The sequence below is a fragment of the Chionomys nivalis genome, chromosome 3 (genome assembly GCF_950005125.1).
Source record: "Chionomys nivalis chromosome 3, mChiNiv1.1, whole genome shotgun sequence".
Taxonomy (NCBI): domain Eukaryota; kingdom Metazoa; phylum Chordata; class Mammalia; order Rodentia; family Cricetidae; genus Chionomys; species Chionomys nivalis.
The window spans coordinates 4,036,404-4,052,830 of NC_080088.1; the positions used below are offsets into that span (position 1 = coordinate 4,036,404).

The following is a 16,427-nucleotide window of genomic DNA, read 5'->3' on the forward strand; positions in this document are numbered from 1 at the left end:
AAGTTTATAATGATATTTATGTTTTTTTATTAATTAATTAATTTATTTATTATGTATACAGTATTCTCAGTATTCTGACTGCATGTATGCCTGCAGGCCAGAAGAGGGCACCAGACCTCATTACAGATGGTTGTGAGCCACCATGTGGTTGCTGGGAATTGAACTCAGGACCTTTGGAAAAGCAGGCAGTGCTCTTAACCACTGAGCAATCTCTCCAGCCCTGATATTTATGTTTTAATAAATGAAGCTTGCTTGAAGATCAGAGGGTAAAACTAAGTCACTAGAGGCCAGGCAGTGATAGCATTCGTACCTTTAATGCCAGGATTTGATAGACAGAGGCAGATGGGTCTCTGTGAGTTCAAGGCCACCCTGGCTACACAAGATGAATACAGAAAATGATTCAGGTGGTAGTGGCTCCCACCTTTAATCCCAGCACGAGAGGATATAAGACAGGAGAGACACAGGTTCAGGGCTCAGTCTGCAGTCGCCCGTCCTTGGCAGAGGGCAGAGCCAGCGACTGGCTGCTTTGCTTTTTTGATCTTCAGTTTGAACCCCAATATCTGCCTCTGAGTTTTTACTACTTGTCTACAGAGGCTACAGGAGCACCAACATGGAACCTGAGGACTGGCCTATTCCCATGTTCAGAAAACAGTGAAAACAAACTATTGTGGACAGTGAGGATAGAGACTGGTTGTGTCCTTCTCCACTCACCATCGTACAGGCAGGAAAGGAAAGCCCAGAAGTCTGCACTTTGGAAAGTTCGCTGAGCCGAGAGCCATTTTTAATGGCCTTAATTTGATCTTCAAACTGAGACTGTGGGTAGAAGGGAAAATGTGAAGTTTTTGTAACCAATTCCAAAAGAAAACAACTGTTTCAATTAATATTTTCTCTTGTCAGATAATTCATATGACCAAGTTTCCCAAGAAATACAAGTGTGAATAAAACTCTAAGATAATTATTGTAAGGAAGTCAGACCATTTACTGAGAGGCTTGAGGAGGTGAGGCTGAAGAGCCTGGTATGATCTGAACTTTGGCAGGCAGGCTCCTCGGCCTGGAGATCACCGAAGCAGGAGAGCTGCTTCTCAGAGAGCAAGCAGGGAAGGACCTGGGCATCTGAGCACTGGGTGCCTCCTGTAATTCCCTCCTGCTCAGGAGAGCGAGCGGGGAAGGACCTGGTGGGCATCTGAGCACTGTAATTCCTTCTGTTCCTTTTCTTCATGCTCAGAAGTGAACCCAGGGCATTATGTGTGCTAAGCAAATGCTACAAGATAACTGAGAAAATATCACTAATTTCATGAAAAATTCCTAGTAATTTCAACAAAAAAAGCACTGAAAAAAATTTTGTTAAAAAGGAATGTTTAAAATACAACGGTAGTCTCCTGAGCATCCAAACCACCACAATGATGTTGGTAGGATGGCTCACCTTTGTGCTCTCCACTTCCTCTCTCACAGTAGAAAGGAAGGACTCCCAGGAGTGTGTATCACCCTCCATCTCGGGGCACGACGCAGAATCACTGCAAGATTGAAGCAGACAGCTACTTACCACCCATTTTACAGACTCGGAAAACGAAAGCATTTAAAGGCAAACAAAACAAACATACGATAGAAGGTCTGCTTTGAAACTGTACAGTTTGGAGTAGGTGTGGAGGGGCATACTTTAGTGTCTGCATTGGGGAAGCAGACCTTCAGTCAGGCTCTCTGCAACCCAAGGTCACAGGGAAATCAGTTTTCCCCCAGGGGAGCTGGCCAGCACACAATCAATTTTTGCTTTGCTCCCCCCTTCTCCGTCATACTGCTCTCTTGCCTTTATTTAATTTATTTATTTTTAAGAGACACAGAAAAAGGACAGACGGTTGGGCGCAGGGAGGTTCTGGGAGGACTTGGGGGAGGGGAAAACATGATCAAAATATATTGTAGGAGAAGCATTTTGGGTCAAGCATTTTGAGTAGTTGTTTTTCTTCAAGTGTTTCTAACTGTATTTCCCAAGTGCAGGATGGGAAGAGCACCTAGGAGCCACGGTACCTGCTCATCAGCTTGAGGTTCTTAAGATAGGTTTCTGCTTGTGCGGCCAAACTCTGTAATTTATACACTTCTTGCTCCTTCCAGTTTTCAAGGACAGACACCTGACAGTACAATAGAAGATACATAAATGTCTCACAAATGACAATCTGAAACTACTCGAAAAGCTTACAAGTAAACATTAAGAACTTTCCAACTTCTCTTTAAATAAAGTACAATGGCAGACACATAAGAACACAATAATGCTGTAATCTCATCAGGTGATCAGGTGCCTCCTCGGCCCCACACCGAGGGCGTGCGCTCAGCTCTGCCCACGGGCTGCTGTGTGAGAATCAGTGCAGGTGTGGAACGGCCTCATTTTAATCCAGGTGACACCAATCTGGACAGGGCCTCCAGGAAAGTCTGCTGCAGGTGGCACAGGACGTCACCTGCAAGGTCAGGATCCAGACGCTGGCGCAGCACACACGCCGGCTCGTTCCTCAGCTTCACCTAAAAGTAGGAGCCTGACTGACTAGTAACTAGAAGTCTGCTGTTTCCAGACAGTCCAACTTAATCCTTTTCTCGTTTCCCCAGAAAAAGCACAGACACATGTGACAATAAAAAGAACTTGTTTCTCAAGTAAATATCCAAAATCACATTTTAGAGACAACAACAACAACATAAAGCCAGTGTTACAGTTTATTTCCATTTTCCTTTGTTTCAGTTTTCAACTAGTATACAGAAATTAATGTGTACTTCTCTAGGGGGACTGAAGAATACACAAACATGTAAACGCCCAAATACATACATGTATTTCTTTTTCTTTTGTATTTAAGGATAGACTGGCCTTGAACTTGTGATTCTCCATTGCTGCTCTTGGTGTAACTGAGATCAGAATCACGAGTCACCAACACAGTAGTGGTGGCTGACTTCTAAGTTATTTCATTAAGTAGCTTCTGGTGTATGTATGTCTACACACATGTACACACATATGGAGGTCAGAGGACACTCTAGTGTCATTTCTTGGGTTCACTCCACCTTTTCTGTTTCCTTGTGTATTTAAGACAAGGTCTTTTACCAGCCTGAAACTTGCTAAGCAGGAGAAGCTGGCTTGCCAAAGAGCCCCAGAGATCCATCTGTCTCTGCCTTCCCAATGTCAGCTTAAAAAGACAACAACAACAAAAAATAAAATAAAAAAGGATTCCAGGGATGGGATTTGATCCTCGTGGCTCAGCACGCACAAGCACCTTACCTACAGAGAGCTATCTGCCAGCCTGGGGGGGGGGGGGGGGGGGGGGAGGTTCCTTTGATTTGCTTTTGAAGGACTGGCAAATACTGACATGCCTCATGGTGTGTGTCACTTGATTAAATATGAAGAAGATTCCATGAAAAGCATGAGAAATGACTAGATTATTATGGTGAATAAGAAGGCAGTTATAAACTGAGGTGTATTTACGGGAACAACTTAGAAACTTCAGGATAAACTACAGCAGTGTGCGTGCCTGGCAAGCATAGGTCCTGGTGCGGAAAAGAAAGAATAAAACTAAAAATTCTTAGGCAAAGAAAAGTAACAACTATGATCTGGAAACCAGATTGCGGATGACGGCCTGTCCTGTCTCCCAGCTCCCACCGTAGCATTACTCTACAGGTAAAGACACAGATGCGCAGAGGCCCTCCCCTTGCGGACTGTGCTGGGCTCACCTCAGCAGCCACTGCTCTCTGGCGGCTCTCCTCGTAAAGCTCTCTCGCTTTCCTGACGGATTCCTCCACTGCTGTCTTCTCCTCTGTGAGCGCACCACTGTGAGAGGGAAAATAAAGCCATCCGTGAGATCACGCTGACGTCAAACGCCAGGCCAGTTTGAAATCACATCACATTCTCCAGACTATCTTCGGCCTTGTGTGCCATTGTACAGTTTAGACTCACTGTGCCCTCTGCATTTTCTAAGTGATCAGAGGAAGATAAATCAAAAAGAAGTATCTAGAAGAAGTGCAGAGGAACACGAGGGCACAGTTTACTGGCTTTACTGTGCGCACATGTGCGAGCATGCATCAGGCACAGGTAAAGGTAAGGGTCTGTGGTGGCCAGGGGTTTATTAACTTTGAGTTTGAGTCTTCAGGATACATCCACTTTGCTTTATTTGGGACAGGAACTCTCTCTCTGATATCTGGATCTGATCAACTGGGTACAACAGATGGCCGGTGAGCTCCAGAGATCCTCCTGTGTCCACCTCCACAGCCTGGTGTGACAGGAACACGCATCACCGCACCCATGGTTATGCACAGACGCTGGGATACAACTCAGGCCCTCACATGGCAAGTGCTTGCTGACAGCCAGTTCCCCAGCTCCTGCTTCCTGACTTTCGAGGATACAATTTAGATAAACTGGTAACTATTCTCAAACACCCTCTATATTTCAAGTAAGAAATTTCAATATCGAATAGTTATAAAAATAGGAACAAGGTGATCAGTAAGAAGCTGTTCAGGGCCATGGTTTTTAAAATTAGCCAGGTACTGTGCTGCACTGTGTCATTTTCAGAATCCTATGTCCTGTCCTTCCCCTGGCGTCTGGCTTCCTCCTCTCATCTATCTCCCCCACCACCACTCTCCTGTTTTCACATCAAATATATTTTACTCTTCAAACTGTAAGATCTTTCTTCTCCCATGGTTCCCTCTTGTTTCATGACCTACATGCACACACAAAAACTAAAGTCTGTGGGCTCTATGAAAGAGAGCACTGCACATGCCTTAGTGAGGCTGGACTCCTGCTTACTGTGATTTCCCGCCCCATCATGGCCATATGTTCTAACAGAGAAGGCCACTGAAGATGACAGCCGCTATCGGCGAGACCTGGTTGTGTACATGACAACAGCGCCCACTAATAAAGATGAAGAGGAAACTCTACGGGTTCACAATGACAATTATGAAACAAACCTGCAATAACAGAGCGATATACTACAGTCCACGCTGAGGCTCAGGTGGCACAAACGGTGTTTTCTACTGGTGGGAACGGAACCAGCCATGCATGGCAGGGAAGCGCTTCTGCTACTGAGCAACACTCCACCTCAGAAGAATGCTTCAAATACACTTTCAATTTCAAGTTTATTAAAAGGGGGGGAAGGTGGGCATGGTGACGCACACCTATAATCCCAGCACTGGGGAGGCAGGGACAGGTGGATCTCTGTGAGTTCTAGGTCAGTCAGGGGTACAGTGAGACCCTACTTCAAAGCAATGAAATGAAAGGAATAAATAATAGCAATAAATCTAGGCAGTGCTTACACTGACAATGGGAAATAAAAGTAGAAACCTGAATATATGCATATTCAAGCCTTAAGAATTAGAGTCTACTGAGATTGTAGTGAAAGACATCAAGAATAATGAAAACTTGATTTGCCTGATTCCCACGGACTGGTCCAGATGTGATCCGCACTCCTTATCTAATCCATCGCTCTTCTGGGCAGACCTACAGAAGCAGGCACACAACCCTAATTACCTCTCAGGCTGTTCCAGGACAACCCAGTGACCTGCATGCACATTCATAACACTCCCCGTGAGCCCGAGGCTGCCCAGCTTTACTGCATCAACTGTGCTGCTCGGAGAAAGGTTTAGTGACTGTTTTCACAAGGGCACACGCTTGGAGTCCCACCCTACAGGAATACGAGAAGGGAAATCTCAAGTTTGAGGATAGCCTGGGCCACACGGTGAGATGAGACCATCTCAAAATAAAAAACAAACAAAAAAACCGCTCACGTTGATGCTCAACCTTAAAGGCAGCTGGGCCCTTGCTGACTCTTACTTTTACATAACTGAGACATGCCAGCTCAGACAAAGCTTCAAGTAAAAACTATTCAATGGAGGTTTTTTTTTTGGTTTTTCGAGACAGGGTTTCTCCGTGAATTTGAAGCCAGCCTGGTCTACAGAGTGAGTTTCAGGACAACCAGCAATAGAGAACCCTGTCTCAAAAAAACCAAAAAGCAACAACAGAACAGTAACGCCGTGCTGCAGCCATTACTTACGCTTCACTGGTGTTCACAAGCCTTTTCACTTTTTTCTTCAGGGCCTTCAATCTTTCTTGGGTTTCTTTCTTCTCTTGTTGCCATTTTTTAATTTCTCTGTCCAGATCTTGGAGGAACCAGTCTAATTCTGTCTCTGAGATCTAAAAACAATTTGAAAAGACTTGAATGATCACGGCAATCCATGTCTTGGGGAAGGAAGAACCCTGAGCGCCCAGAGCGGTGACAGTGTCTCAGCCTACTCAACATCTCATGTGCTGGGCGCTGGCACCCTGTTGGCCTCAATGCCACTCTGGGCCCCAGGATTCAGCTAACACAGCGCAGCCACACTTCAGCCACGGAGAGCATCGGTCACAGGAAGTCCTTTGAAGAACCTTGTGTGCACAAGGGATTCACACTTCGGCCTTCAGCCTACATAGCTCCCTAACCCAGAAGTAATCTGCACATGGTTTAGCTGGCAAGTCCAATAGTTTTTGTTTGTTTTTAGAAATACCACTGCGATAGCTCTGGTTGATCATTAAAGGCCTTTGGATTGAAAACCTGTCTGAAGTCCAGGCAATACGGCACAGAAACTCGTGAGGCAGTGCTACTTCCCTTGCCCTGGAGAGTAAGGTCACTCCCAGACCTGTGGCGCAGCTCCCTCACGCAGCTGCTGCTTTCTGAAACAGCTGAACTGAGAAAAACAGGAGAAGCTTTCAGTGTCTGTGACGCGTCATCCACTAGGGTGCAAGTGTCGGGCAGGATACCTTTGTGGATGAAACAGCAGCCACGGGGAAACATTGTCTATTTTACTGTTTCTAAGGAAAGAAGTGCACCAGGGAATTCAAACAGTATTTAACAACTAAAAATATGTTAAATTATGTTTAGCCTCAAATTCTATGACTATCAACAGCTGCTTAATGAAATCTTGTATTCCTGTTTAATCTCTTAGCGCTTAATTGACATTCCGGTCCTAAACTTCCTCTTAGGTTCAAAACAGCTGAGATCAAGGATTCAGCTACAGTAACCCGGGGCTTTCTCCCTCACAAAGAACAACAAACCCTATAATAAACCTATAGATATAATAGGAGTAATGGACTTAAAGTCAAAAATGATAGGACCAGGAGGCCATTTTCCCCTCTTCAGCCTTAGACAAGGGTTTTGATGCTAAGTAGTCAAGGTCCTGCAGCAGTGGAGTGGTGCTTCGGAGGAAAGCTCTAGATGGAAGCCACGCATAGGAGCTCTTCCCAAGTGCAGAAGCACAAAAGGTCTTGGTGCCCCCTCAGGCAGGGGTGGGGGGTGTCCACATTTCCTCCGCTAATAAAAGCTTGCTGATTCCAAACATGCCACATCATTCCGTGACACAGATAGCCCCAAACTCCTGTATTCTACATGGTCACTTCTATTTCCAAGATCAACCAACCTAAGTCTGCCTGCTGTGCAGCTGGAAGCCACCCACCTTTGTTTATACTCAGAGCCAAGGATCTCACCTGGACCTAGCTTTTAGAAAGCGAGATTACATGCAACCACAAGGTTATGCTAGGGCCTGAGAACCCACTTGGCAAAGGTACCTCCAGGAGATCAGGTAACAAAAGGATAAGGAATTCTAATCACGTTTGTGTACACACACACACACTTCTGCCAACAAAAATATGACCCGAGTTCATGTGCCGTTTGTACTCACTGCCCTTTAATGACAAAGCTGCTTCATAATTAATACGGAAATGATCATATTAACTCCCACCTACTCTTGTGTAAACACAACCAAAGAAACTCAGATTTGCAATTTAAGAGGGTAAACAACTGACCAAGAAAGTCTAGAAACTGGATGAGCCCGATGTGAGGGAGGGAGTAACTGGACTTACCATGTTTTTGGGCACAATCATGGTACGCCACATTCAAAGCCACACAAAAGGAAAAGTGGGCTAGAGAAACCTGTACAGGGCAGCTGTCCTATGCTCCAACACACACTAGGTGAGTAGACACAGTGAGCCCCGCTCAGATGACAGCAGCAGCCAAGCTCTGTTCGTCACGGTCCCTCCGAGGCACACTGTGTCCCCAGAGTAAAAATCATCTGTGCACACGCAGGCCTGAGGCACCGTGGGAATACAGCACCCAGTCTGACCACCAGTTTGTGAAGCCGAGGTCTCTGTCACAAGTGTCACACACCAAATGAAGACCTGAGCGTCCACGTGCCCGAGTCACGGAGATCACAGTGCAAACCTTCCCAAGGCAACACCGCATCTGTACGACCATTTTACCAAACCTCTCATCTACTCAAGCTCATATCCCATGTGTCATGTGCTGATCAGGTCTAAATTTGGTTTCTACCATTTTATTTTTCCCAGACACACAGGAGCGCTATCTGTGTGCAAGCAGGCCTGGGGAGCGTTACCAAAGTCCCCTTTGACCAATTACCCTTTCCTTCTGGGGAGCTCTTCAATCCTGATAAAGAGTTTCCTACTTAAGGTCACATTAAGCTAATTTTCTACTATTTAATGTATTATTCCAGCTGTTAATTCAGACTTTTTTTTTCCCCCTCAAACAGTTTTCTTAAATGGGTCAGTATCTCTGTTCCCTTTATGGATAGGAAGCACAGCATTCTCTCACATCTGTGATCTCACTGCTCCACTAAAGCACCGGGCTTTCCCTAACCGGTACCACTCCACTGTTTGTGACTGAGAAAATCTCAGCTAAGAGAATCTAAACCAGGTACTCCAGCAGACCGTAATACAGCACGGACTCCAACAGTTCCTCTGACGTTTATTAGGAAGAAGAAGAAGGGCAATAGTGGCACCACAACTTCCTGAGCCTTCACTGGGTGCCAGAGTTTTACACGCGTTAAAGTAAACCCAGGAAATAAGCAATTACTCCCCAAATATTTCAGATAAGCAAACAAAACTTTAGTGAAATTAAGTAACCAAGTGCTCTCTGAATCATTCTAAGCAGGACTATTAGGATAGAAGCAAACCTGACTCTAGGACTCACAAGTGCCACTGCCTTAGGAATTCGTCCTGGGCCCTAAAACACTGAAGAGTTAACCAGGGACAAGGAATTACAGATAAATGAGACAGTCCTTGTCTCAAAAGCAGTGTGTGAGCTACAAGAACACGGATGCTCACACTCGGCAGTGTGTGAGCTACAAGAACACGGGTGCTCACACTCGTATGCGCCTCACTCTGCCACATGCAATCAAGGGCCGTCTCAGGCAGCATCACCTTGTTTTCTTCAGCATTCCTTTTCAGCTTCTCCTCCAGATCCTGGGTCTCTTCTGAGCTCTTGCGTTTTATCTGCTCATAGTTCTCGCATGCGGCCCTCAGCTGGTCCATTAACAGGTGGTACTCCTTTTCAATTTGGGAAAGGCCCCCCTAAGAGTAAATCACAGAGCCATCCATTAGCAGCTGTTTAAAACTGATCTGACTGTCTCAAAGGCGGGCAAAAGGAAAATTTATATGGGAAATGTTGTAATAATCCAAAAATTAAAACCTCTAAAAGCCAGCCAGCTTCTCTCCCGTGCCCCCTGCCATACACACATGGGGTTTCTTTGTGTAACAGCCCTGGCTGGCCTGGAACTCACTTTGTAGACCAGGCTGGCCTGGAACTCACAGAGATCCGCCTACCTCTGGGATTAAAGGTGCGTGCCACCACCATCTCCTGGCAAAGTCAGCTCTTTCTAACACTATTATCTTACTACTGAAATGTGTAATTAAACCTCAGTCTATAAACTATAATTAGTTCTGAAAATTTGTTTTCTAAGGGTGAAATATTAGATCAAAGTTTGATTTGAATATTTCTCTAATTAACATCAGGAACTGTTTTTAGTAAGACAAATAGAATACATTAGTGTTGCTATCACTCTTGAGTGTTTCAAATGGTAACTTGCTGGTAATTTTAAAAAGACAAATTGTTACCAATGAACTGTTTTCTGTTATCTACCATGGATTAGTTTAAAATCAAACAAAGAGAAAAGCAAGCTGTGATACCGACCTATGAAATGCTGATAAACAACACATACCACTTTATGTAGAATTTTAACAAGCCCCCATTCAGCTGGGAGTGAGAGGACTGCCCCCTGTGGCAGTCAGGCTGCAGACGTCAATCCTGGTGGCCCAAACCTGAGCCACCCTGGACAACTTATTTGTGTGCCCCCCCCCCCCCCGGGACTTTGCAACTAAAACCTCAAAGAATCAAGATATCAAAACTATACACTGTATTAGAACACCTAATTACAGCCAACAGAGACAGACTAACCAGTGTGCTCTGGAGGACCTCAGCCTACATCTGAGACTTAGCACCGTGCATAAGGGAAACCATCACACCTACTTGACACACAGCAAAATTTGACAGTAAAGACTCTGATTACCTCTGCTTTACTCTCGATTTGGCAAAAGAATCACAGTGAAAATGGCCTATCGATTACTTATACATCTGAGTCACCAACAGAGACAGCTGGGACATTAAATGGCTGCTTTATGTTATTATATTTTAATAAGAAATAAGTAACTTTTTGGCCGGGCGGTGGTGGCGCACACCTTTAATCCCAGCACTCGGGAGGCAGAGGCAGGCGAATCTCTGTGAGTTCGAGGCCAACCTGGTCTACAAAGGAGTTCCAGGACAGGCTCCAAAGCTACAGAGAAACCCTGTCTCGAAAAACCAAGAAAAAAAAAAAAAGAAATAAGTAATTTTTGCCTTTTATAGGTTAGAAAATCAAGGGTAAGAGATATGTGGCCACTTCTCAAAGTCCCAGAAAACAAACAGGAGTTGAGGAAGGTCAGCAGTCTTCCTGACTTGTCTCAAGTCCTGAAACTGAGAACTAATTTAACACGGCATTTGTGAACATTCCCAGGCTGGCTGACTGACTGCACAACAGCCTACCTGACTTAGTCCTAAGCAGAGTAAGACCAAGAGCCCATCTCCGACTGTACACTGTGATAAACAGAGACCGGCTCACTACAGCACTGTTGACATGAGAAGCAGGCACATTCTGAGTGTTCACATTTAAGACACTGAATACACTGCCAGATGTTGATGTGGGAGTGTCATATCAATCTGTTGATTTCATTGGTTAGGTAATAAAGAAACTGCTTGGCCCTCATAGGTTAAAACATAGGTGGGTGGAGTAAACAAAGGAATGCTGGGAGGAAGAGGAAGTGAGCTCAGACTCGACAGCTCTGCTCTCTGGAGCAGACGCCATGAAGCAAGCTGCCAGGTCAGACATGCTGAATCTTTTCTGGTAAGACTGATGCTACACAGACTATTAGAGATGGGTTGATCGGGATATGAGAATTAGCCTGTAAGGGCTAGAGTTAATGGGCCAAGCAGTGTTTAAATGAATACAATTTGTGTGTTGTTATTTCTGGTGTAAAGCTAGCCGTGCGGGAGCTGGGCAGGACGAAAAGCAGGCCCGCAGCTCCCCACAACAAGATGTTCTTGTAAAGAAATGAGTAAACAGGAGCAAACAGAAGAATGCAGATTCCAGACGCATTAAAACCAGATTCCGTCTTTTACTGGATGTCACTTAACTCTATGTAAATGATCAAGTAAGTCTGCACACTTAAACCTTAGCATGGGCTGGGTGTGGTGGTGCACACTTAAACCTTAGCACTAAGGAGGCAGAGGAAGGTGAATCTCTATGAATCTGAGGCCAGCCAAGGCTACATAGTAAGATTCTGTCTGAAAAAGACAAGAAAACAAGGAAAAAACTTAGCCTGGATGAGATGAATGTAGCTGATCTTCAACTTCATCATTTCTACTAACATGTACTTAAAATAATGTAAAGGCCCTTGGGTTTATGAGAACTATAAAGGTCTTGCTCAGACAGGATGAGCAATATATTCCTGTCTTCTTAGCTACAGCTGTTTAGTTAAATAAACATAGTATCTCAATACATGGACACAATGCATTTCGGCCACCAGTGGTAGAACTTTAAATTTTATCTAGTTTTTGGCTGTTAAAATTATAAACAAAACAGTCACCTGTCCACTGGTCCCCACACACCTACCCACTCCCCCCAGAAAGCTGCAGTCACCTGTCCACTGGTCCCCACACACCTACCCGCTCCCCCCAGAGAGCTGGGGTCACCTGTCCACTGGTCCCCACACACCTATCCACTCCCCCCAGAGAACTGCGGTCACCTGTCCACTGGTCCCCACACACCTACCTGCTCCCCCCAGAGAGTTGCGGTCACCTGTTCCACACACCTATCCGGTGCAAGCAATTGCACAGTGCCCTTCCCAGAAAGCTGCACTTTACTTTTTTCAGAACCATGCATGTGGAATTGGTTTGTTAATGCCTAAAAGTTATCAGCATTTCATTTACTGTGGCTTGTATATTTGTGCCAATTCCCATTTTTGTGACCACCTGTCTCTTTAACTGACTCGCAAACCCTTTCTGTGTTAAGAATATCTACTCCTCCAGACCCAGAATTCCCAAGCAGCTTCAAGTTTCTGACCAAGAGAAACTGTGACAGAGCAAATGTTTGTTATTTTAAGCCACTAGATTTTGAGGTTGGCTCATGAGATGAGCTCATGGAGATCCTGCCTCTGCCTCCAGAGTACTGGTATTACAGGCATGCACCCATTACTGCTTTGCCTCGGCAGAAGCTATTAAACCCTGTTAGGTTCACATGTGTAGTAAGACTGTCCTGAATTAAGAAACAAAACTCGTCTCTTCATTAAGTCTCTCAATAGCAGCTTAGCTAAACTGAAATGGATTTTTACCACTAAAAATGTGAAATTTTCTCTTACAAGTCAGTAAGTTGGCCTTAGTATATGGAAAATATCTTGTAAGTAATTACCTTTCAGTTATTCATCTTAATTTCCATAAATAATGATAAGTGTACCTTCTTTTTTCTTCTCATACATAATTTTAATAGTTAATATTTTACCTTTAAGAAAGATAACTGACCCATTCTTAAAGGGGCTCAAGTCTTGGCATCTCGGATGTCAGTCACGAGAATAACCTCATTTATATACTAATACATGCTCACCACACCAGTTAAAACGAAGCCAATATCCTTTGAATTAATACACAGAGGGAAACAAAATCTAACCACCTTCTTTGCCTCCTCTTCTCAAATTTAAACAAAAAAACCAGCTTTTGTTGCAGTATAAGCTTAGTCCACAGTAATTTTGGGAATTAGCTGGCTCCAATCCAAAATATATATATATATATATGTGTGTGTGTGTGTGTGTGTATACACGTTATCATATAATGAAATATTTAAACAATTTAATATACTTTGACTCACCTGCTGTGTCTCAAAAGGTCCATATGGCTCGGTATTGACTCCCTGATGTATTACACTCCAAGACACCTATGGGCAAAACAACGGCTTAAAAGTTAATGGACCTCGGCTAGACGAGTCAAGTAAGCCCACTGAACAACAGTTTAAAACATTACCACAATTTTTCCAATTTTTTTCGATTATATTTCTTCATATAAAAACTATTAGGAAAACTTTAGAGTATAACCAAAATTAATAGTGGCTTAGTAGTATTAACATTTTCCCCAAGCTTGCTAGAAAGCAGAAAATTTAAGGGATCACAAGTCCACTAGGACTTCAGTGAAGACACCCCAAAAGTCCTCTAGGACTTCAGTGAAGACACGACAGAGAACGGTTTGTCTGCACGCTGGTTAGGAACGCACTCACACAAAGACACGACAGAGAACGGTGTGTCTGCACGCTGGTTAGGAACGCACTCACACAAAGACACGACAGAGAACGGTGTGTCTGAACGCTGGTTAGGAACGCACTCACACAAAGACACGACAGAGAACGGTGTGTCTGCACGCTGGTTAGGAACGCACTCACACCAAGACACGACAGAGAACGGTGTGTCTGCACGCTGGTTAGGAACGCACTCACACAAAGCACTCGGACGCGGCACGGGTGGCCCAAATGCTTCTCTTTCTCATTTATTCATTACTACTTAAGTGACTGGCCTGGAACCCAGGGCTTTGCACATGCTAAATAAGTTCTCATTCACTGAGCCACCCACTGTGTGATGACATCACTGCAGTGAGCATGTGTGTACTTCCCGCCCACTGTGTGATGACATCACTGCAGTGAGCATGTGTGTACTTCCCGCCCACTGTGTGATGACGTCACTGCAGTGAGCATGTGTGTACTTCCCGCCCACTGTGTGATGACGTCACTGCAGTGAGCACGTGTGTACTTCCCGCCCACTGTGTGATGACGTGACTGCAGTGAGCATGTGTGTACTTCCCGCCCACTGTGTGATGACGTCACTGCAGTGAGCATGTGTGTACTTCCCGCCCACTGTGTGATGAGGTCACTGCAGTGAGCATGTGTGTACTTCCAGCCCACTGTGTGATGAGGTCACTGCAGTGAGCATGTGTGTACTTCCCACCCACTGTGTGATGAGGTCACTGCAGTGAGCATGTGTGTGTACTTCCCACCCACTGTGTGATGACGTCACTGTAGTTAGCATGTGTGTGTACTTCCCACCCAGTGTGTGATGAGGTCACTGCAGTATGTGTGTGTACTTCCTATCTATCTACTGTGTGATGACATCACTGCAGTGAGCAAGTGTGTGTACTTCCCACCCACCATGTGATGAGGTCATTGTAGTTAGCATGTGTGTGTACTTCCTATCTATCTACTTTGTGATGAGGTCACTGTGTTAGCATGTGTGTGTGTTTCCCATGCACTTTGCTTTATTCGTCATGAAAGTGATGCTTGGCTCCACCTTATTTCTTAGTAGTGTAGAACTTTGGTAGGGAACACACAGTATTATATATTGCTTTATCCAAACAACAAAGGTGCCTGTGATGCCTTACAGAAAGGCTTGTATTTAGAGATTGATGGATCTCTCTCTCTCCCTCCCAGTTTTTTATGACATGATTTTTCTGTACCACACTAACTGTCCTGGAACTAGTACTGTAGACCAAGCTGGTCTTGAACTCAAGAGATCTGCCTGCCTCCGCCTCCTGAGTACTGGGATTAAAGCACTGCGCCACCACTACCCAGTTTACAGATTTTTTTCAGGTTTTCATAACCACTATGAAGCCAACTATTTCTTTGGTAAAACAGACATAATGGCGGTGAAAAGGTAAACCTAGCTTTGGTACCAACACCTTTTTCAGGCCATTGAGATGACTCAGTAGCTAAGAGCACTTGCTCTGCATGCCTGTGTGCAATCCCCAGATCCTACAGCAGAGGGAGAGGACGGGGCTCCTTAAAGTTAGCCTGTAATGTGCACATGCATGCTGTGGCATATGTGCGCCTGCACTAACACACATGTATCATATACACACGCATAAAATGGAAATGAAAATGTTTCTATTAAATGTTCTTTTCTCCTTAAGCCTCACCTGCACAGCAGTCACTGATGTGGGTGGAGTATCTGCCACCCCACAGGTACTTTCTAGAGAAGCTTCACAGTGGCCGTCGGAGCTCTCTCCATGCTTGCTGTGTCTGCCAGGCTCACTCAGAGCTGGAGCAGCATCAGCCGAGCTGCTCTGGGACTTCACAAACACTCCCAAAGGCTCCTCAAGGACCTGGGCTTCAGAGGCAATCTGGTTACCAGAGTCGTTCTCAGCATACAGACTGTGGCCCTCGGAATATGCAGTGGCACTGTTATCTGCTCTGTCGCTGCCTACAAAAGATGGCACCACTGGCATGGACCTCTGCATGGGGTACTCAGAAGAGATGCTGGCCAAAGGTGTGTAGATGCTGGTGAACTGCGGCAGGCTTGGTACCATGTTTATGTACGCTGGCCTCGACTGGTTGACGTCAAACCCTTGGAAGGGAAGGTATGTGCAGAACCCTGTGACCACGTGTGACTGAGCCCAATATGTTGGCTTGGCATCTTCGGGAGCTGGTGTGGGGGAAGGAGAGGAGGCTGGTCTGTGGTGTGCATCCTCACAGAGTGGGGAGGGAGAGTCAGAAGAGACCACTTCCAGTCTGCTGTCCTCAGAGGCTGAGCCAGAAGAGCTATCAGACTCCAGTGAGGGCTTCAGATCCTCGGGAGCTGGCCTCAGGGGCTCGGCGCACGCCACGTCTTCACACGCTGCTGTGCTCTTTACGTCTGGTTTAAACTCCCTGGCAGTTGGATTCAGGGGTAGGTTAACTCGTAAATACTCTGTCTTTGACATTCCTCTCATGTTCTTCTTCTTCCTTTTCTTCTTGAGTCTCGAGGCAACTTTCCTCAGTGCAATGCAGTTGTCTATCACAACAAAACGAGGACACCCCAGGAGGAAAGACTTCAAACCTCCTGCTTTTTCCAGCATCTGCCGAGTTTCCTCAGGGAAGAACTCATCCTCTTCAGAGAACACCTTGTCATTCAAGTCCAAGGGGCCATGCTCTTCCAACAACTGAGAGAAGTAACTTGGGACAGACAGCATTTACATTAAGTTACTACAAGAAAGTACTAAGATTTTTTTTTTTATTTCCCCAGGCAAAAGTATTTTACTCTG

General features: G+C 45.1%; 1 protein-coding gene across 4 annotated transcripts in view; it reads right to left on the bottom strand.

Annotated features, from left to right (window-relative positions):
• Ttc3 (tetratricopeptide repeat domain 3) overlaps nt 1-16,427 on the bottom strand; it is a 100,456-nt gene that overhangs the window by 10,478 nt on the left and 73,551 nt on the right. For all 4 annotated transcript variants that reach the window (XM_057764433.1, XM_057764431.1, XM_057764432.1 and 1 more), the window contains 9 exons: nt 15,324-16,338; nt 13,237-13,302; nt 9,206-9,355; nt 6,012-6,151; nt 5,390-5,458; nt 3,700-3,796; nt 2,023-2,123; nt 1,424-1,514; nt 712-813 (listed from right to left, as the gene is read on the bottom strand). In XM_057764433.1, the coding sequence (XP_057620416.1) occupies nt 712-813; nt 1,424-1,514; nt 2,023-2,123; nt 3,700-3,796; nt 5,390-5,458; nt 6,012-6,151; nt 9,206-9,355; nt 13,237-13,302; nt 15,324-16,338 (1,831 nt within the window). The remainder of the gene's footprint in view (nt 1-711; nt 814-1,423; nt 1,515-2,022; nt 2,124-3,699; nt 3,797-5,389; nt 5,459-6,011; nt 6,152-9,205; nt 9,356-13,236; nt 13,303-15,323; nt 16,339-16,427) is intronic.